This window comes from Neomonachus schauinslandi, chromosome 6, assembly GCF_002201575.2.
Source record: "Neomonachus schauinslandi chromosome 6, ASM220157v2, whole genome shotgun sequence".
Taxonomy (NCBI): Eukaryota; Metazoa; Chordata; class Mammalia; order Carnivora; family Phocidae; genus Neomonachus; species Neomonachus schauinslandi.
The window spans coordinates 154389182-154409973 of record NC_058408.1 but is presented as its reverse complement, the minus strand read 5'-3'; the positions used below and the strand labels follow the sequence as shown (position 1 = coordinate 154409973).

Here is a 20792-nt window from a genome sequence, read left to right as displayed (position 1 = left end):
CTACCGGCGCGGGCTGCGCGAGGGGTTTCGGCGGCTTGGGTCCAGACGCGGGGTGTCAGCGGTGAGTCCGGCGGGGGGCGGCGGCGCCTGAGCCTGGGGGGCGGCGAGGCCGGGCGCGGTCCTCCTTCCCTGCGCGCTCGTCTGGCGTGCGCAGCGCTTCCCCGCGTCGACTGCCCGCGGGCGCAGGCCGGCCAGTGGCTCGCCCCTGGACCGCGCGCTGTCAGACTCCGACGCCCGCGCTCCGGCGCCGCCCTGGCCCCTGTGTCGTCCCGCCCACGGTCGGGTCCCCACACGGGACCTCGGAGTTCCCTTCGCAGACCGTGGCATGCGGACTCCTGCCTGTAAAAGCTCGCACTGCCCCTCTCAGCCTCACTGCTCGCAGCGCGTCTGCCTCCCGCCGGAAGGGCCGGGGCGGCCCCTGGGTCATTCCTGTCTGCGGGCCCGTCACCAGACCGGAGCCAGAGTGGTCTGTGGACAGTTCGCGCTTCACCGTAGCGCGTCTTGTTGGAAGCCCTTCGGCGGCCTCCCGTGACCTTGGTCCCCCTGGTCCAGGGGCCCCCTCTTGGCCGGTCAGGCCCTGCCTGTTCCGCCTGCCTTTCTAGTGTCCTGCATCCCGTCAGCGCCTGGGATGTGCAGGACGCTGTGCCCGGTGCCCCCGCGGAAGAAGTAGAGGCGGGCTCTGCTACCTTGGAGCCTACTGCCTAGCTGGGGAGACGACTGTGAAACAGTTACCTAGTTAAAACACTGATGGATGATTTAAGGGATGCCACGATGCTGGGAACTTGCCGTAGGGGGTGGGCGGGATGGCTCCAAGGCTGACTCTCCACTCCTCGCACAGATGGTTCAGCGTGGAGTAGGACGCGTGCACGCAATGGTCAGGAAAAGGGGGTCTTTCTTTAACAAATTAAAAAATAACTTGAAAAAACGTAATTTAAAAAGTATAATTAACTTATTTCATTCTGGAAGTAAAGGTGTGTGGCTACGTTCCCAGTCAATCATTTTTGCAGCTGGGAAGAGCTCTGGACAGACTCTGTTTTTCATCTCTTATGAAAAAGCATTAGGAGTCGACTTTTTTTCACAAACTGTCTAATGTTTTCCAAGCCCATTTGTGCAATTAGCTTTGAGCCCTCAACAAACACTCGCTGCCACCTCTCTGCCTAACTCATTCCTGGGGAAATGTGCAGTAGGCGCCCTTGCCTCCACCCTCTGCGCAGCTCACGGTCGGGGAGGAGGAGAGTTCTGCCCTGTCACAGACGTCTGTGTTTGCGGCCACTAACAGAAGAACTCAGGAGCGTCAGAAAGATCTAGTGGGCTCTTGTGATTAGATGCTCCTCAATGTTGTTTTCAGTGGGGATGCTGTGGACATTTTTGGTGGGGTGCTTCTGTTGATGTTTAGGTTCTCTGGTCTCCTGCCCACCGAATACCAAGAGCACCCTTCTGGTCACTGTGACAACCAGAAGTGTCCCTTACACATTTCCAGATGTCCTCCCAGGAGAGGTCCTGCTTGCAGCTGAGAGCAGGTTCTTGCAGGAATCGTTCCAGATCTCCACAGAGAACTGGCTTCCTTGTACATTAATATTTGTGACGTGGGCATGTCTGTGCTTGTATTTTTACCACAAACACAAAGTTTTGGGCAGATAGTTTTAAACGTTCTCTCAGATGATCATTCTTCTGAAGTGCTCTCTCCACCTGCTTGTATCTGGTGGACAGCTGTTTCCTTTCGGTGGGAAACAACGTGCTTGCCATCTAGCATGACAAAGGGTCCTCAGTCCAGCCAGTATAGGACAACCCACATTCCTTGGGAAACCTTGTAGCACATGGATAAAACCAATTGCCCTTGGATTCAGAGAGGCCTCAGTGGGAAAGTTCCGTGTCCTCTTTGCTGTCTTGCTTGTAGTTTACAGTGCCTCGTTCGGGGTCCTCTGTGATTGGTAAGGTGACTGATGGTTTAGGATGCTGTTGGTGACTCAGATCCAGTTTTCCTTTTGTAAAACCAGCCAGTTCTCCAGTAACAACATTTGCACTTGGTCAGCCCTACGTAGTAAAAGCACACTTATTCTTGCTTCTCTAGTAACAACACCATAGGACTTACCAAGTATGGGCCCTTTGGTGCTTTCACAGCAGCTCTGTGGGTACGATTTACTAGTCACCCTTGTCAGAAGAAGCCTAGAGAGGACAGGCTCCTTGCCTAGGGCCCTATAGCCCAGACCTGGCCATGTCAGGGTTCAGACTGGCTGGGACTCCACAACCCATGCCCTGATGCACCTCATGTCCGTGACTGGTTACTGTGAGCACCTCCAGATTTTACAAGTATGTGTGTTCATGCTTAACTGTTCTGCTTTTATGTTTGGAGATACCCTGGCTCTGGCCAGTTTTAAATGTTTATATACTAGGAGATGAGGGCCTCACTTTCTCAGTGTGGATTTGCAAATTAATATTCATTAGTTAATTAGCATTGCGGGAGTGTGTGCTGAGTCTTCTCTGCTTGATGTTTGATATTTAACTTGGGCCTCGTCTTCACTACAGCTGTTAGCACACTTTTGTTTTTATAAACGGCTTTCCTCTTACCTTTAGGAAAACCTGTTGTGATGTTGTTTCAGAGCCAAAACTATGAGTGAATTTCGGATTCACCATGACGTCAATGAGCTGCTCAGCTTGCTGCGTGTCCACGGAGGGGATGGGGCTGAGGTCTATATCGACCTGCTGCAGAAGAATAGGACCCCCTATGTCACAACCACTGTATCTGCACACAGTGCCAAGGTGGGTTCCGTCCCTGGTGCTGCGCTGTGCCCTGGGCGAGGCGGGCCCCGTCCTGGTGCAGTGCTGTGCACAAAGTTCACCAGCTTCCTGCCTGAGCAGCCACAGCGTCACCAGTGTTGATGGCAGACAATGCTTGTTAAAGGCTTTTCTTGGACCAAGTATTGTGCTCAACTCAGTGCTTCTGATGATTCCTCATAGCAGTTCTTGTAACTCACCCTGTTGTACAGATGAGTAATTGGAGGCTCAGGGAGAGCGCTGGGCTGTCAACCTGACCTCAGAACGCAGGTTCTGGGTCCCGTGAGGAAGGAGACTCCTATTCCTCTGGATGAAAAGGAAGCTCCTGGTGATGCCTGGCTGACTCAGTTGCCTGGGGCATGCGACTCTTGATCTCGGGGTCATGAGTTTGAGCCCCACATTGGGTGTAAATATTACTTAAAAAAATAAAAATAAAAAACTTGAAAAGAAAAGGAAGCTCCTGGTATTAACTGTATTGACATCCCTTTAAAGCAGATTTTTCTATCTTTATTCAAATAATATATAATTCAAAATTACAGATTTTCAGTAAGAGAGAATTTTGAAATTTATTTTTAGAAACACATCATGAAGCTTCAATTATTTATTTATTTATTTATTTTTTAAGATTTTATTTATTTATTTGACAGAGAGAGAGACAGCGAGAGCAGGAACACAAGCAGGGGGAGCGGGGGAGGGAGAAGCAGGCTTCCCGCCGAGCAGGGAGCCCGATGTGGGGACTCGATCCCAGGACCCCGGGACCATGACCCGAGCCGAAGGCAGACGCTTAACGACTGAGCCACCCAGGCGCCCTGAAGCTTCAATTATTTAAGTAGATTAATAATGGCACCATAATAATTAGGAAAATTCACTGAGCGGAGAGTGTTTGGGAACACAAAAGTGAATGTAATTTATAACAAGGGGAACACCATAAATCAGTGAGCAAACATAACCCCTGAGCCTGTGCCTAATTCCAAAGGGAATAGCATTGAATGTATGAAGCAAATGCATAAACTGTTAGAAAAATCTAAGTGGTTATTTCCTGATCTCAGGCTGAGGAAGCATAACAGGAGGGAAACTACAGGGGAGACCGTGCATAGGGTTAACAAACTGTTTGTTGGGTTTAAGTCTTATTTCAGAGGTATGTGATCATTTAGCCTACCTAATTTCACTATTTTGGTTTTTGTGTTTAATTTTCTGGAAGATTTTTAAAAGTTGTTATTGTCACTGAATCTCTCGTGTTTGTGCTTTTGAGGTTAAAATAGCAGAATTTTCTCGTACTCCAGAAGATTTTCTAAAGAAATATGATGAACTGAAATCTAAAAACACAAGGAACCTTGACCCGCTGGTGTACCTGTTATCAAAACTTACGGAGGACAGAGAGGTAACGGCTGCATGGGCTCACGTTGGGAGTGTCGGGAACGGCGAACGTGTGGCGGGCTTCTGGTGGAGCTCGTGGGGGGGCTTGCGCTGGTGGACGCTTGCGAGGTTTGCCCCGTTGAGACAGCGCCCCTGGCGGCACGTTTCTGTGCTGCTTCCCCTGCCCCATGCTGGTGGCACCATGAGGTACCATACGGATGTGTTTGTGGTGCTTCAGAGCGGACAGAGCTCACGCTCGCAGTGAACTTGAGAAGTATTACAGCTGCCACCTCCCGGGGGAGGGGGGCTTTACTTTTCGTTGTCTCGTGCTGTGTTCTCACGTGTTGTGAATTGTGCATGTCCTTTGCGACACTAAGGAAAGCACTCAGGTCGAGGCTGGAGGAGCCGCTGCGCCCGCGAGCGTCCAGGGAGGTGCCTGGCCCTGTCCCTCTGCAGGCCCAGGGCCTGTTCAGGGGTCAAGGATGCGGCCGGGCACGGACAGAGTGGTCCCGCTGCAGTATGGGAGACTGGCCGAGCGCAGAGACGGGGCCGTGCCCTTGGGAACGGAGTTTGGGGATTGGCTGTCAAGCGGCCATCGGATTCTCCTCCTGTCCTGATTTGGAGCCGTGGCACCTTGTGGCAGCAAACGCTGAGAGACCAGACTGCAGCTCAGGACTCGTGGGGTTCCCGTTGTTCCTCCACGTGGAGTCGGCAAGGAAGGAAGCGGGGGCCGGCTGTGCTCTGCAGAGCTGGCCCATGTGATCGTGGTCTTATGTGTTTTCAGACTCTGCAGTATTTACAACAGAATGCGAAAGAACGCGCCGAGCTTGCAGCCAGCGCTGCAGGCAGCGGCTCCACCAACTTCAGTGCCCCTGCCACGGCCTCCAAAATCTCCATGCAGGAGCTTGAGGAGCTGAGGAAGCAGCTTGGCAGTGTGGCCACGGGTTCCACGCTACAGCAGGTAGGGCTCCCCCACCACCCTCAGGGGTGACAGTCCTGGACCACAGGAGTGGATAACGGTGCAGGAAGGTTCTGACCCACCAGGCTGTCAGGCTTGCCTGTCGGGGGCACTGCATGGATCTCAGCCTCCGTAAATTGTGATTGTTCCTTTCCCTCAATTAGTTTTTGACAGTTTATTTTTGTAAGAATATACTTTATAGGGGCGCCTGGGTGGCTCAGTTGGTTGGGCGACTGCCTTCGGCTCAGGTCATGATCCTGGAGTCCCAGGATCGAGTCCCGCATCGGGCTCCCTGCTCGGCGGGGAGTCTGCTTCTCCCTCTGACCCTCCTCCCTCTCATGTGCTCTCTCTCTCTCATTCTCTCTGTCTCAAATAAATAAATAAAATCTTTAAATAAATAAATAAATAAATAAATAAATAAATAATAAAATGACCAGTTTTAGGGCACTTGAGTTGGTTGAGCGTCTGCCTTCAGCTCAGGTCATGATCTCGGGGTCCTGGGATCAAGCCCCACATCGGGCTCCCTGCTCGGCGGGGAGTCTGCTTCTCCCTCTGACCCTCCTCCCTCTCATGCTCTCTGTCTCTCATTGTCTCTCTCGCAAATAAATAAAATCTTTAAAAAAAAAAAGAATATACTTTATAGACCATTTTCTATCTCTCCTACTTGCCGCTTCTCCTGCTCTTGATTTCATGTCCTGCCCCAGTCCCTTGATATACGTCTGTCTTCTCATGGGGTTGCCCCTGTCGCCTTCAGGCCCCTCAGAGCAGCACCCATGAGGGTCTGAGCAGAGCTTGTGCTTGTTGAGCTCAGTGGCTCTGACGGGCACGGCAGCCAGCGCTGGTTGCTTGTCTTACATCAGCACCTCCCGTGTCCTCACACTGCTACCCTGTGTGACAGATGAGGAAATAGTTGCACCTCCCCTCTCGCTGGCCACCCTTGACCTGGTACTTCTGAGGACTGCCCTGGTCAGCTTCTGGTGGCTGGTCCCGCAGGAGGACCGCAGCTCTGGGCATGTGCAGGAGGTGGCCTCTCCCCCTGGCCCTGAGGGGCCCAGGTAGGGGCTCCCTTCGTTAGCTGGCTGTCCGTGGGGCCTTGTCTCCACCCATCAGGTCATGTCTAGACTTCGTGCCACCAGGAAAAAGCCATTGAGTCTATGTCTAGGTGTTCCCAAGAAAGGTGCAGCTTGTTGCCCGTGCTCCTGGCTTACCTGTGGGTTCTGCACAGACCGAGACCCCAATGAGAGGCGGGGTCCCTGTCTTATCACCAGAGCCTTGCGCTGTGATGGGCATGGAGACGCTCATTTCTTCACGTTTTTATTGAACCCTCGTGTGTTGAGTGATTGACTCCTCTGGTGCCGTAGATGTCAGTTTTAAGTATTGGTACTAAAAGTATGTCTCTTTTTGTTTTTGAAAATATCCTCACCAGTCTCTAGAACTTACAAGAAAGTTGCTTCGAGATAAGCAGAACAAAAAAAATTCCGGCCAGCGCCTCCCTGTCTTTCCGCCGTGGGTATATGAGAGACCCACACTGGTTGGGGATTTCCTGACTGGCTCAGGCGTGAGCACGGACACGGCTGTGCCTGTAGGTAGGTGATGTGTGTGTTTCTAACACCCGGTGCCTTTGAGCGTGTGGTGCACTGCCCTTCCTGAGTTCTCATCCTCGGTAGTGCCGAGCTCTTGTGCTCTCGCTGCCTCTGGATGTTCCTTTTTCTCTCCTCCTCCCCCCACCTCATCTTCCAAGCAGATCCTTGGGGCTTGCTCCCAGGTCTTCCTTGCCACTTTTCCTTTGCAGGGTGACCTCGTTTGTTTTAAGGAATCATATTGTCCCCATTGCGATCCCAGATCTCTATCCTCAGGATGTCTCCCTGAATTTTGGTCTCACGTGGCCATCTGTCTGTTGTGTGTGTCTGCAGTGGGGCTCCTGACCCTCCCTCTAGCGTCTCCACTTTTCGCACGGCGACTGGTCACAGGTCACCGGGTCCTGGAGTGGCACCTGTGTTTGCTTCCTTCCTGCTGCACCAGCCTGGTCCCAGGCCCCCCCCCCCCCCATCTGTCCCTCTTGCCCAGACACAGTCCTTCTGCTCTCACTGGCTTGGGGCTCAGCACCTCCGCAGAGCTTGCTGTGTTAAAGGAATGTTATGGATCTGCTCTGTCTGGTATGGGGCCATCTGTGGAACGTAGCGAATGGGCATTGAACTGCAGCCGGTGTGGCTGAGGAATGGGTGTTTAGCTTTCTTTCCCTTGGCCCAGGTAGCCGGTGGCGTGGGGCCTCGCATCCTGCCCTGCTGCCCTGTGGCTGTCTCCGTCATCCCAGAGCTAGCGGCTTTGAGCCTCAGGCCTGTGTCCCGTGTAGCTTCTCTAGTGACCCCTCAAACTCTGGGGAGCCGCAGAGACCCTGGTGGATTGGCCTCCAGGCCACACCTTGCTGTGCAGTGTCCCCTCAGCCTGGCTTGTTCCCCTGTCCCTTCAGCGCTCAGCCTCCAGGCTGGCTGTGCCACCCCGCTGTTCTTGCTCTCTCAGCCTGTGACGCTGTCCTTTTCCACGTGTGAGCAGGGTGCTGGAGGGCAGGGTGGCATCTGCCCCCCGAGGCCAGGGTCCCCACCGCAGGACCAGCTGACCCGGTGCTGCACCCCTTACCCCCCCACTGAGGGCATCCACTGGGGCTCTAACTGGGGTGATGCTCAGATTTCAAGTGAGTCGGGGGGGGTTGATGGCGATTCCTAGAAGGCACCCCTGCGCTTGAGAAACAGGAAGCTGAGCTTTGCCGCTCCGGTCGGAGCTGTGAGCGGGCTTGTCCTGATGGCCGTCGGAGCTGTGGAGAGGAAGTGGAGCTTGAAGTCCAGAGCGTGGCTCTGAAGGCCGCGTGACCCGTGCCTCGCCCAGACGGGCAGCTGCTGTGCTCAGAGCCTGTGTCCCGCCGTCAGCAGGCTGGTGCGCCGGTGGGCGGTGCCAGCAGTGCTCCTGTGAAGCGCCACGTGCGCTGCAGCGCTCCCCTGCGCTGCCAGGCCCCGGTTCTGCGGTGCCACGGGGCTGACGGGCTCCCACTGGGCCGGCTGTGCAGGGCTGGGCTGCGAGGCGGGGCACGGACACCGTTCTGTTGCTGCTGCGTGTGCTCCCCATGCGTGGCCGTCTGTCCCAGCAGAGGAGGACGCCGAGGGTTGTGAACCGAGAGAGGCTGGGAGCTGCCTGGGCCGGGAGGCGTTTGGCCGGTGGCCCTGGCTGATGGCTTGTGACTGTCCTTAACTGGGTGGTTGTAAGGAAACCGTCTCATACTGTGCACACGTGCTGGAAGTTGTCACCACTTCCAAGTCTTTAAAGAAAGTTTTTTCACCCCACAGCAGCCCAGACTTGTTAAGTTGTGACAAGTGCTGTAACAACAGCTTATGTCAGAAGTGCTTCTTATATTCCTGACTTTCTCCTTTTAAATGTCAGGCTTTTATTTGTGTTCAGAGGGTTTTATCTGCCTGGTGCTTTAAGGCTGTGGTGCATTGCCCAGGCTCCACCTGTCCTGTGCTTGTGGTGCTTTTGGAATCCCAGCCTTTAAGCTCCCTGGGATGAGTCAGATCCCAGTGAACAGCCTGATTCTCATGCCCATGAATGTTTGAGGGAATAACAGAGAAATCAGTAGAGGGTGCCTGAGTAGATTAGGGCAGGAGAAAGGTCAGTGGGAGTGAGGGGCCCTGGAGGTGAGGCCATGGCCCAGCTGGTATCTGCGGCCCACAGGCACGCTGCCCCTGGCCTCCCAAGAGTCAGCCGTGGTGGAGGACCTGCTCTATGTGCTGGTGGGTGTGGACGGCAGGTACATCACCGCCCAGCCCCTCACTGGGAGGCAGAGCCGCACCTTCCTCGTGGACCCCAACCTCGACCTGTCCATCAGGGAGCTGGTGAACAGGATCCTCCCCGTGGCTTCCAGTTACTCCACGGTGACCAGGTAGATGCCAGACGGGACCTGAGGCTGGACACGGGCCTTCCCAGGTGCTCTTGACCCCTGGAGCTCCCATTTTGTGTCTGTAAAGATCATTTGACTCCTTTTCTAAAGAGCGTTCTCATCTTGTTGTGACCCGGTTTCATGCCTGACACGGTTTTGAAGGGCCTGGGGACAAGTGCAGGGGGCTGGTTTCGAAGAGCTTGAGTGGGGAGGGGGCTCAGAGCATCTGACATCTAATCTGAAAATGTAGCCTCCCCTGCTCATGGGTCCTGGGTGCTCCTTTCCCTCCTAGGTTCATTGAAGAAAAGTCTTCCTTCGAATACGGACAGGTGAACCATGCCTTGGCGGCAGCCATGAGAACCCTAGTGAAGGAGTACCTGATCCTGGTCACGCAGCTGGAGCAGCTGCAGAGGCAGGGCCTGTTGTCACTTCAGAAGCTCTGGTTCTACATCCAGCCGGCCATGCGCACCGTCGACATCCTGGCCTCCCTTGGTGCGTGCCTACCCTCCCACCCGCCATGTTGGCTGGGCCATGGGAGGGACTTGGGGCAGTGGACAGGCACATTCCATGGGGGTGGGTCGTGGCGTGTGAAGGTGAGACTCCCAGACCAGCGTGTGAGGCATTCGTTTCTTCACTGTGGACGCCAGGGTGTGAGGCCAAAGCCTGTATTGCTTCGTGTTTTAACCTGTGGGAGGAAAACTCTCGAAGCTCTTACTGATAAACTTTCATTAGTGGTTACGAGCTTACGGTTTGAGTGTCCCCCACAAAAGGAGCACCTGGGGTGTCGTGACGTAGCTGGGGGAGCCACGGGCAGCCCTTCTCAGCACTGAGTGCCGCCCCCCCTCCTGGCAGCCACCTCGGTGGATAAGGGCGAGTGTGTCGGGGGGTCCACCCTGAGCCTTCTCCACGACCGGAGCTTCAACTACACGGGCGACAGCCAGGCGCAGGAGCTGTGCTTGTACTTAACCAAGGCCGCCAGCGTGCCCTACTTCGAGATTCTGGAGAAGTGGATCTATAGAGGGATAATCAATGACCCCTACAGGTAGGGCTCGTGGAGCCTGGGGAAACTTGGGTAAGACGCCACGTGCAGCCACGTTGCCCAGGGAGGCTTCAGCGTGTCGAGTGGTGGGGTCAGAATCACCTCCGTGCGGCTCCCGGCCTCCTGCCGCGGGCTTCCGTCGCAGCTGGGGAGGGTGGGTGTCCAGCACGTTCGAGGAGCCGGGGCGGCCCATAGACAAGTCTGTCCTGTTGAGGTGTATTTGCTAAAGGACTTGAAAAGCCAGGCCTAGAAGTAGCGTTTCCCTGCTGGTGATTCGCGTAACAGTCTGGGGGGGCCTGACAACGTGATTTTAAAACCGTGCCTCGCTAAGAGATATCTGAAACAGGCATGAAGGGGTTGCCCCCCTGCTGTGGGGGTCGGCTCGTTGCCTGTGTTCACACGGGAGGGAAGGGCTACGTTCCCCTGACGGGTGGAACTAGAGAGGTCGACCTGCACCCCGTGGCCCTGAATGTCCTCGGAGCCCCGGAGCGGGCTCTCAGCTGGGGACGGTGGGCGCGGGACATGCTGAGCCCATCGGCCTGTTGGCGTGGCTTGCCGCCTGAGAGCGTCCTGTGCTTGCCAGCGAGTTCATGGTGGAGGAGCACGAGCTGCGGAAGGAGAAGATCCAGGAGGACTACAACGACAAGTACTGGGACCAGAGGTACACCGTCGTGCAGCGGCAGATCCCCTCCTTCCTGCAGAAGATGGTCGGCAAGGTGCTCAGCACAGGTGAGCCTCGCGCCCCAGCCCAGCACACGCTCGCCCTCTGTCCTGTGGCTCTGTCTCTGTGCCCCTGCTGCTGGGCAGGGGCCCCGCCGTGCGCTGCAAGGGCTGCAGAGCCTCCACAGGGTCTTCTTGTGCCTGGCCATTGTCCCGTCTGACTCCTGCGGCTCTGGGTGCTGTCATTTTGTTCCCTGACCCCAGGAGGTTGTCTCCCAGGTGGCTTTTCTTCACTACTTCGTTTCTAGAGCTCTGTTACCACTGACAGGAAAGTTGCTTTCCTGCTCCCAGCCGGTGCCAGACGTGCGGCTTTTCCACACCAACATCCAGCTCTCCTGTTGTCTGTGCACCAGCTGGGCGTCCTGTGAATTAGCCCAGTCCCGGCACGGACCTCTCAGGGTTGGTGGGCGCGGGCTCCTCAGGCTCAGAGCTCAGTCCCTCAGGGCGGCCCCCACATCAACACTGCTGTCCGCACCGCTGTCTGACGTGGCTACAAATTGGGGGTTCCCGTGACCCCCTCCTCGGGGTTGATGATTTGCTAGGACGGCTCACAGAACTCAGGGAAACACTTTACTTTCTAGATTACCGGGTTATTAGAAAGGATGCAAGTGAACAGCCAGCTGAAGAGGTCCACGGGGCGAGGTCTGGGCAGGTGCCGAGCACAGGAGCTCCGAAGTGCGTGGCGCTCGGTGCGCCATCCCCGTGTGGACGTGTTCACCACCCGGAAACTCTCCACACCGCTCCACTTAGGAATTGTAGGGAGGTTCCATTATGCAGGCGTGAGTGATGAAATGTTTGGCCGTTGATTTATCCAGTCTCCAGCCTCTCTCCGAGCCTGGCATCGGGGGGTGGGACCAAAGCTCCCGCCCTCTGGTCACAGGGTTGGTTCCCCGGCACGCAGCTCCCAGCCTGAGCTGGACAGGGGCTCCCCAGAGTCACCTCCTGGGCATAAACTCAGCTGTGCTCGGAAGGGGCTCATGAGCCGCAAGATTGCAAGGGTTTTAGGAGCTCAGCGCCAGCAACAAAAAGTCCAAAGATCCAGTCCTTCTGGGTCAGTCTCATACACCACTATAGGAACAGCAGTCGAGGACCTGGGCCTCAGTGGCCCAGTGGTGTTCCACTCACCATCATATGGGCTGGGAACCGGACAGGCTTCCAGCCAGGGACTTGGTGATCAAGGACGGGGTTGGAAGATGGTTGGGAACCTCATTCTCTGAAAGCTTTTTTGAAATTATTTCTGTGCTCTTTGTTAGAAAAATCCTGATGAAAGAGAGTCTAGCCTGTTGTAGCACTTACTGCTTCTGTCCTTCACGGGCATCAGTTGTGTTTCCCTGCCTCACGTAAAGGGCTCTAGAACCATGTTTCCAGTCCGCTAGCTAGTGTTGGGGTCACAGTATCCGAGGTTCGGGCCTGTGGTTTAGTGTTGGTATAGTGAAATTTTTAATCTGTTTTTTCCTTTTCTTTTCAGGAAAATATCTGAATGTAGTCAGAGAGTGTGGTCATGATGTCACCTGCCCAGTGGCCAAGGAGATCATCTACACTTTGAAGGAGCGAGCATATGTTGAGCAAATCGAGAAGGCTTTTAACTACGCCAGCAAGGTCCTGCTGGCCTTCCTGATGGAAGAGAAGGAGCTCGTGGCGCACCTGAGGTGAGCTGTCTGCCTTCTGCCTTCTAGCTCGGCTCGTGGAACCCTCCTGGCGTCTGACCAAGGCCAGAAACTTACTCTTAGTGGCTCCGTTTTGTGGACAGAAACACAAGCATGCTGCTAGGTTGTCTCCAGCCTGAGAACCTTGCACAGTTGTGACCCTGCCACCTTGGTCCTGCTACCCAGAGCCCAGTGGGGCCATGTCTGCCTGTGTCACCTTGGAGTGACACAGCTTGCCCAGTCTTGCCCCCGGTCCAGGGCCACCAGCCCTTTCTGAACACAGCGGTCCCTCACCTGTGCCTAAGAGCTGTTCGTTTCTGCTCATTTGTGAAGCTGACCATTTCTCCCCCTTCTTTTTTTTTTTTAAAGATTTTATTTATTTATTTGAGAGAGAGAATGAGAGAGAGCATGAGAGGGAAGAGGGTCAGAGGGAGAAGCAGACTCCCTGCCGAGCAGAGAGCCCGATGCGGGACTTGATCCCGGGACTCCAGGATCATGACCTGAGCTGAAGGCAGTTGCTTAACCAACTGAGCCACCCAGGCGCCCCTGTTTCTCCCCTTTCTAATGTACTTCTCTGGTCTATGGCCATACCACCCTGAACACGCCTGATTTCGTCTGGTCTCAGAAGCTGAGCAGGGTCGGGCCTGCTTAGGGGAGCGCTGCTGGGCGAGGAGCTTGGCTCGTCCTCCCTGGGCTGCGCTGCCCAAGGCCCACCTGGCCCCACCTCATCATCCAAACTGCTGGTTGTGTTGGGAGCCCTTCGTCTGCACGCAGCTCTTCCTTGTCAGCTGTCTGTCAGTTTTCCCAAGTCTAGGCCACTCTGCGGGTCCCACAGCTGCGCTGGTGACCCCCGTGCCCCCACCCGCTCTGTAGGTCCATCAAGCGCTACTTCCTGATGGACCAGGGGGACTTCTTTGTGCACTTCATGGACCTCACCGAGGAGGAGCTGAAGAAGCCAGTGGACGACATCACGCCCACCCGTCTGGAGGCTCTGCTGGAGCTGGCCTTGCGCATGAGCACTGCCAACACGGACCCTTTCAAGGATGACCTCAAGGTGGGTCGGGGCCTGGGGCTGGGGGAGTGCCCTTCAGACCCACCAACCTGCGTCCAGATAGGTTGGGCAGCTGCCTAAGCAAGACGGCCATGAAACCCCAGGAGAACCCAACTCCTGATGGTGATGCCGCAGCTCACCCTTGAGCAACACGGGTGTGAGCTGCGCAGGTCCGTTTACACACAGATCTTTATCGATAAATACAGTACAGTGACATAAACGTATTTTCTTTTTTATTAACGGTTCTTGTTCTGTAGCTTACTTTATCATAAGAGCACGGTACATGTTATGATGTACAAAATACGTGCTCGTCACGTGTGTCAGGCTCTTGGTCAGCAGTAGGCTATTCATAGTTAGGGATACGGGCGGTCTGCAGGTCCCCGTGGACTTTCAACTGAACCAACGGGTTGGCGCCCCAGCCCCAACATTGTTCACGGTCAGCCTACTGTTTTCCACTAAGTATGCCGCTCTTTCGGCCGGGTCCTGGCACTTGTGGTGAAATTATAAATCTGAAGGGATTTAGGCTTTGCTGTGTAGTTTCTCGTTTACGCCATCGGGCATCTTAAAAATGATCTCTCTGCACTTTTTGCTTTGGCGGAAAGTGGCTGAGGCTTTATTGGCAGATACTTGTTTTGTAAGCCAGCCTCCTGGATGCAGAGTCTACGTCAGAGGAAGCTACCTCAGTCCCAGACTTGCTTCTCCAGCTCGTGGGGCAGCTGGGCTGGGGCAGCGGTCAGGATGTGACGCTTTTTTCTTTGTCTTTCTCAAGATCGATCTGATGCCTCATGACCTCATCACTCAGCTCCTGCGGGTTCTGGCCATCGAGACCAAGCAGGAGAAGGCGATGGTCCATGCCGACCCCACTGAGCTCACGCTGAGCGGCCTGGAGGCCTTCTCTTTTGACTATGTTGTTAAGTGGCCTCTGTCACTGATTATCAATAGGTGAGCATTGATCTTTCCGGCACCAGCTGCCCTGGACACAATTCCAGGTTTGCCCGGAAGGCAGGATTGTATCCACTCTGCAGACCGTTTGCAGCAGCTGTCCACGTCCACTTCTGTGCGGGGTGGGTTGCCTGGCTGCCTGGTGGCCAGGGAGCAGAACGGCATCAGCGATGTCAGAGCCTCGGCCACTGTGTGCCGTGAGCCTCACAGTTTCTGAGGCCAGCAGCGCCCACCAGGTGTCGGTCACCTTTTCCTTCTTGCAGGAAAGCCCTGACCCGCTACCAGATGCTCTTCAGACACATGTTCTACTGCAAGCACGTGGAGCGGCAGCTCTGCAACGTCTGGATCAGCAACAAGGCCGCCAAGCAGTACTCGTTACACTCGGCAAAGTGGTGCGTCTGTTCTGCACGCTTAGGTGCTCCCCTCAAGGCAGGAGCGTTTCACTCTTCACCCCTTTAGAAAGGCAGCTTGTCATACAGCTCTGTAGCTTTTCGACCCGTGACGAGTTTCACATTGCAGCGCGGGGCCGTGGCCGCCCACGGTAGGCGTGGCTCTGTCCCTTAGCTGTCGGTGCGGACGTGCGGGTGGTCGGGTCTGTCAGCGTGAGCCCTGTGAGGCTTGGGGGTGCTTGTTCGCTCCCGCCAGCGCGCACGCTGGTCGGTGACACCGGGTGGCGTGTGTGCCTGTGTGGGGGCGCTCAGCGCAGGGCACCCTGACAGCGGGGCGGGGGGCCCGCGGCTGCCACAGCGGTGACCCTCCTTGTGCTCGCTCAGGTTTGCCGGTGCCTTCACTCTGCGACAACGGATGCTCAACTTTGTTCAGAACATTCAGTATTACATGATGTGTGAAGTGATGGAGCCAACGTGGCACATCCTTGAGAAAAACCTGAAGTCTGTGAGTTTGAACTTAATACGGCATAACGCTTAAAAGGCTCTACGCCAGCCGGCTGCACCAAGTAGGTCTCGTGAAGGGAACGTAGTGGGCCGGATGTCGAGGGGTTAGTGCAGCGCGTGCCCTGGGCTGGTGAGGAGGAGACCGCAAAGCCCTCCGTACACGGAAGCGGTTTCTTTGTGAACACAGCAAAGGTGTGCGCGAGTGAGACTGGGATGTGGGGGGGGTTCCCCTGAGGTGGTGCGGAGATCCTTGGGGTTGGGGTGGCTCTGCGCCCCCCACCCCCATCCCAGCACCCCTGGGGCCCGTCAGCAGGTCCCAGAAGCATGAAGGGACGGCAGCCGTGGAAGAACCAAAACCGTGGCCTTTTGGCGGCATGTTTAGCATTTTTTTGTGGGGGTATTTTGAAGTGTTCTCTCAAAAGCCGTAGGGTCATTTAAGGAAAGGAAACAAAACAGAAGTACACAGAGCAGCAGCCTGGCCCGCGTAGGGTCTGGTCTCCTCGCAAAGTCGTGCCGAAAGCCAAGGCAGGTGCCGTCTCTCCACGCAGGCGTCCAACATCGACGACGTGCTGGGTCACCACACGAGCTTCCTGGACAACTGTCTGAAGGACTGCATGCTGACCAACCCCGAGCTGCTCAAAGTCTTCTCCAGGCTCATGTCCGTGTGCGTCATGTTCACCAACTGCATGCAGGTGCGCCACCACGCAGCCCGCCCGCCTTCTGCCCGCCCTGTGCAGGGCTGTCTGTCTGAGTCCCCTTCCGCCGTCGTGGGCCGGGACCAGCAGCTGCAGTATCTCTGTCCCCAGCCCTTTTCTGGGCGCCTGGCGTTCTTTTTGTCCAGTTCAAGTTATTTGATTCAGTTACAAGCAGCTGCCTAAAATGCTGATACAGAAAGTAAGTATTGGGAGGCAGAGGGGGTGACACAGGATTCACCAGGACTCCAGGGCGTGCAAGGTGGTCGCCAACCTCTGGGGGATAGGAGCCTGGGAGCCAGATCCGTATGGGGCTCGCCCTGGGGAGACGCCGTCTTCAGAAGACTCTGTTGACGAGCCCTCCGACAGGCACCCTTTGAAGCTATGTGGGCACAGGTGCAGCTCCCCGAGTTCACGTCTGCTGTCCCCACATCTGCAGATGGCGCCTCAGCTGTGTGGTGGCACATAGTCCACTTGGGTTCCTTGAAACTAACAACAGCGTTTCTTCCTGACCCCAAGAGATTTACGCAGAGCATGAAATTGGACGGTGAGCTGGGCCGGCTGATGTTGGAGCATGGCACGATGCTGGGGCCGCCCACGGAGGCTGAGCGGGCAGAGGAGCGTGCCCGCAAGGAGCTCGCTAGGAAGGTGTGCAGCCTCCGGCTTCGTCCAGCAGGCCCGCTGCAGCCCTCCATTCTGTTGTCCCTTTGATCAAAAAAAGTTCATCCTAATTAGGTTCCAAACATGAGCTAGAGGATCTCTTCTCCAAATTTGTCCAAACCTCAGCCCCGCTGTGCTCGAGGGTGAGGCCACAGTTCCCCGGAGCAGGGGTTGGGGTGTCCGCAGAGGGCCTGCCACGCAGCAGGCACGGGGCTGTGGGCCCTGCTGTCACTACAGAGTCCAGCCTTAACTAGAAGGGCGAGGTGTCTCCGCCTTCTTTGAGGGGATGCGGGGAGGGGCATGGGCCCTGCAGCACCAGGCGCAGCTCTGGAGGGAGCTGAGGCCCGCACTCCCGTGTCCACTCCCTTTGCTGAGAGGGAGCCAGGAGAAAATGCTGCATTCCCTTGAAAATCTGAGCCACGTAAAGAATCCATGAGGTGCATGGACTTGCTGCTTCCTTGTGGGAGCAGGGCAGGGCGCCAACTGCCCAAACAGAGCATGTCTCTGTGTTCCGCAGTCTCAGGAACTTTTATGATGCCTTAACTTTTATCACATGAAAACTTGCCCAAATCCCTTCTATTTAAAAAAAAGGGGTGGGGTGGGGTGGGGAGGGAAGCCGAGCTGGTAGGGAGCAGTGCCGAGGTGGGGCTAGAGGCACTCACGGTGCGCGACCGTGTCTTCTAGTACCTGGCTGAGCACGTGGACGCCCCTCAGCTGACCTCCAGCTTCGAGGCCACCATCAACAAGTTTGATAAGAATTTCTCGGCACATCTGCTTGACCTTCTGGCCCGACTGAGCCTCTACAGCACCAGCGACTGTGAGCATAGCATGGCCAGTGTCATCTCCAGGTGGGTGCGGATGGCCTCCTGCCACGGCTGCCACGGGCACCATCCTGTCCCCGTGTGGCCGGGAGTCCCGGGCTTCCCCCGTGCGCCCCCCGCCCCCCGCCGTCACCACACAGCTTTTGGCCGCCCCAGGGAGGGAGTGACTGAGGCGGGGTCTGCTTGGGTGTGCGGGCGTTCGTCCCTCACCTCCTGTGCTGCTGCTGGTCACTGCTCACTCCCTGAAGTGACAGATGCACGTGTATGGTGGTTTGTGTTCACTCGTGAGTGTGTGCACCAGTGACTGTCTGTGCCCCCGGCGCTGGTCCCTGTCTGTGGGCCGGGCTGGCTCAGGCTCGCCCAAAGCTTTGCTCCCTGAGCCAGGACCCAGGACGCTGGAAGGGCCCCCCCAGCCCCCAGCCTTGGGCCGTGCATGGCGGCAGCATCACCCCATTTTCAGATGAGCAGCCAGGAGGCAGTCAAGGGAAGACAAGACCAGCGGTGCTGCTCAGGCCAGGAAGTCACTGGGAGCCAACAGTGGGGGTCATGGCAGCGCTTACTAAAGCCTCCTGTTTGGGCTCTTGGGGCTGGCTGTGCCTTGTCACCACTCTTAGGAGGTGTGACGGAGCATTCCTGGTGACTCTGGGAGGGCCCGTTGGGGAGGACAGTGCAGGAGCGTGAAGACAGGTGCAGGGGGCCAGCAAACTGGTCAGCCAGTTTGTGGTTCTGGGGCCAGCAGGTTCCCATGACCTGTGGAGCCCGGCAGTGTCCTGGACGCCCCGCTCTACAGAGGGGAGGCAGTGCGTCAGCTGATTTCCAAGGGATTGGGGTGGGGATGTCCTTGCCTGGGAAGGTGTCAGACGGACGTCTGATGTCCTAAGTACAGGGCCTGGGAGGTGCCTCCAGCCTGTGGCACCCTTGGGCCCTTGTGCCAGGTAAGGCTGGCCCTAACATCCAGGGGCCGGGGAGGGCTGCCAGGGAGGTGGGTGGGGGGTGGGGGACAGCTCTTCTGCTGGGGTTTTAGCAGAGAAACCGAAGCTATGCTTCTGCTTAAACCCCTAATTAGGAGTTTTGGTTGTTCCACTTTCAGTTTGCATGTGTGTTTAGGTTCCGATGTCAGTGTTGCTTGAACCAGGGAAGGCTGTGTGGGTGGGTGTTCCTCGTACCTGGTGCAGAGCCGGCCCTTTGCCTGTGGGGTGGATCAGTTGCCTGGCGTGGCACCGCAGGGAGGGCACCTCTGCACCTGGGGCATCTGCATGGGAGCCCAGCCCCTCTCCTCCCGCAGACTGGACTTCAATGGCTTCTACACGGAGCGCCTGGAGCGTCTTTCTGCAGAGAGGAGCCAGAAGGCAGCCCCCCAGGTGCCTGTCCCACGGGGCCCCCCCGCATCAGCGCCCAGGGTCGCTGTCAGCGCACAGTGAGGCTGCAGGTGCTGTGGAGAAATGAGTTCAGAACCTTTTACTGGAATAGCGCTGAACCACCCGTTGTTGCTGTTTAAATATGAAGTCTGAATGTCGTCCCTGCGTGCTGCTCTCGTGTCTCGGGGTCCTGGGTTCTGCCCTGCAGCAGCTGCCCAGACCCGAGCGGGCGTCTGCACGGCTGTGCTCTGTGAGCTTCCTTCAGTTGAGCAGGGTCACTTTTTAAAATGTTTCTGTTCTCAAATAAAGAGAAGTGAAAACATATGGCATTTGAGCAACATGAAGATAATTTCCAAAATGCCATGCAGGGGACGGGGTCCAGGTGTCCACAGCTGGTCAGGTACACAGGCCTGGACTCCCAGAAATCCACTGTTGTGCTAGGCTGGGCTCCGGGCGTTAGGGGGCAGCACGGTCCTCGAGCTGTCGCAGGGCCGGGCCAGAGGGTGGGGGAGTCCTCAGGAGCACCTGCCCGCCCAGCCCACCTGCCCGCCTGCAGAGGTGCTGGGTGGAACCTGACCCCGGCCCGCCCCACACCTGTGACTCCCGCCATGCTGCCCACCTGCCAGAGGTCATGTGTCACTGTCCCAGTTGAGCTCTGACCACCTGCTCCGGGAGGGGGGGGTGTCCTCCTGGGGGGCAAGGAGGAATGAGAGCCAGAAGCAGCCTCCTGGAGGCAGCCTGGGTCCCCCCTTGCGGCTAGGGTGTGGTCACTCGGCCTGGCCGCTGCCTTGCACAGGAAACACCGTGGAGCTGGGGGCTCCCCTTCAAGCCACAGGCGTTTTCCTCTTCCAATCTGCAGCGTGTGCAGCCATCATGGCCAGAGCCCCAGCATTGTGCAAACCTCGTGCTGAGCAGAGGAACCCGTCGGCCCCTGGCTTGTGGCCCTCCTGCCCTGCTCTGAGACCCAGAAACCTTGTGTCCCCATCCTGGGCTCCGGGCAGCAGGCTTGCCCATTGCACCTCAGGGCTGCAGGTGGTGAGGGGGGAGGGGTGGAACAAGAGGTGTGTTTGGGGGGCTGCGTGGGGTCCTGTGTCCTAGGAGCAGGCCCGTGCTGGTCCTGGCTGCCAACGCTAGCTGCCCGCGGGCAGTCTGGTCCAGGGCCCACGGAGCGTGTGCGTCCGTGGCAGCTTTGGTTTCTGCCAGTACAGGGGCTTTAGCCTTTTACTTTCTGTTTTAAAATAATTGCAACATACAAGGAAGGAAGGGAAGATGGAGATGGCTGGGGGGTGGGGTCTCACCTTGTTTCATCACAGGAAGTGGTAGGTAAGGGGGACAGAGCACGTGTTCAGACCATTTCTACACCTCTGTCACCTCTGCCTGAGATGCCTTAAGGTCGGCTAGCCCGTCCTGCCTTTGGTTTTTATGCCATCCGCTTTGGGGGAAATAAGGGTCTGTTAGACTTTGACCTCTGGCCTGGACTGTGCTGCCCACAGGCTCTCACTTAGACTGATGCCCTCACCTCAGGGAGCTTGTCCAGAACGCAGCTCCGGAGCCACGTGGTTCGGCTGCAGGCGGTCTGGGACCCCCCGGTGACGCACCCACCAGAGAAGCCTGGGTGCCAGGCCACAGTGGGGGCGGCCCCACCCTGCAGAGCAGAGGCACCAGGGTGCGGTGTGGGGAGCTTTCTGTTCCCCAGGAAGTCTGAGGGCACATCTGCACCTGAGCACCCCCCTGCCACGCCCCCAGACAGAGCCTGGTCTGAACCACTGCCCCCACCACCTGGCCAGAGGCCCCTGTGCCGGGCGGAGCCTGGGCTTCCTCACCTGCACCAAGCGGCGTGCGACCTTGCAAGGAGGGGCTCAGCTTAGTCTGTCCGCCAACCCCCTCCGTTAATTCGATCCACATTTACGAAGTTTTTTCCACGTGCTGGACACCGGGCGCTGTTCAGGGGCC

General features: G+C 56.8%; 1 protein-coding gene across 4 annotated transcripts; it reads left to right on the top strand.

Annotated features, from left to right (window-relative positions):
- Position 1: 1 nt before the first annotated feature.
- TUBGCP2 (tubulin gamma complex associated protein 2) lies at positions 2 to 19155 on the top strand. 4 transcript variants are annotated; one of them, XM_021703784.2, is made up of 18 exons: positions 13 to 61; positions 2601 to 2760; positions 4028 to 4156; positions 4916 to 5092; positions 6516 to 6675; positions 8813 to 9020; positions 9310 to 9509; positions 9870 to 10059; positions 10640 to 10785; positions 12245 to 12425; positions 13296 to 13476; positions 14243 to 14415; positions 14679 to 14807; positions 15189 to 15309; positions 15857 to 16000; positions 16520 to 16648; positions 17345 to 17508; positions 18767 to 19155. In XM_021703784.2, exons 2-18 carry the CDS (start codon positions 2611 to 2613, stop codon positions 18900 to 18902), a joined length of 2718 nt encoding a protein of 905 aa, XP_021559459.1. In that variant the 5' UTR covers positions 13 to 61; positions 2601 to 2610; the 3' UTR covers positions 18903 to 19155. The 4 variants fall into 4 exon arrangements, with proteins under 4 accessions (XP_021559456.1, XP_021559459.1, XP_021559457.1 ...); XM_021703781.1 differs by lacking the exon at positions 18767 to 19155 and having other exon boundaries at positions 2 to 61; positions 17345 to 18326; XM_021703782.1 differs by lacking the exon at positions 18767 to 19155 and having other exon boundaries at positions 47 to 61; positions 2575 to 2760; positions 17345 to 18326.
- Positions 19156 to 20792: the final 1637 nt, after the last annotated feature.

Bases quoted from the DNA above. Each gene is read 5' to 3' on its own strand.
- TUBGCP2 (XM_021703781.1), top strand. From the start codon at position 2,611: ATGAGTGAATTTCGGATTCACCATGACGTCAATGAGCTGCTCAGCTTG. The intron at 6,676-8,812 runs GTAGGTGATGTG...TGCGGCCCACAG, and splicing joins GGACACGGCTGTGCCTGTAG to GCACGCTGCCCCTGGCCTCC. The intron at 14,416-14,678 runs GTGAGCATTGAT...TCCTTCTTGCAG, and splicing joins CTGTCACTGATTATCAATAG to GAAAGCCCTGACCCGCTACC.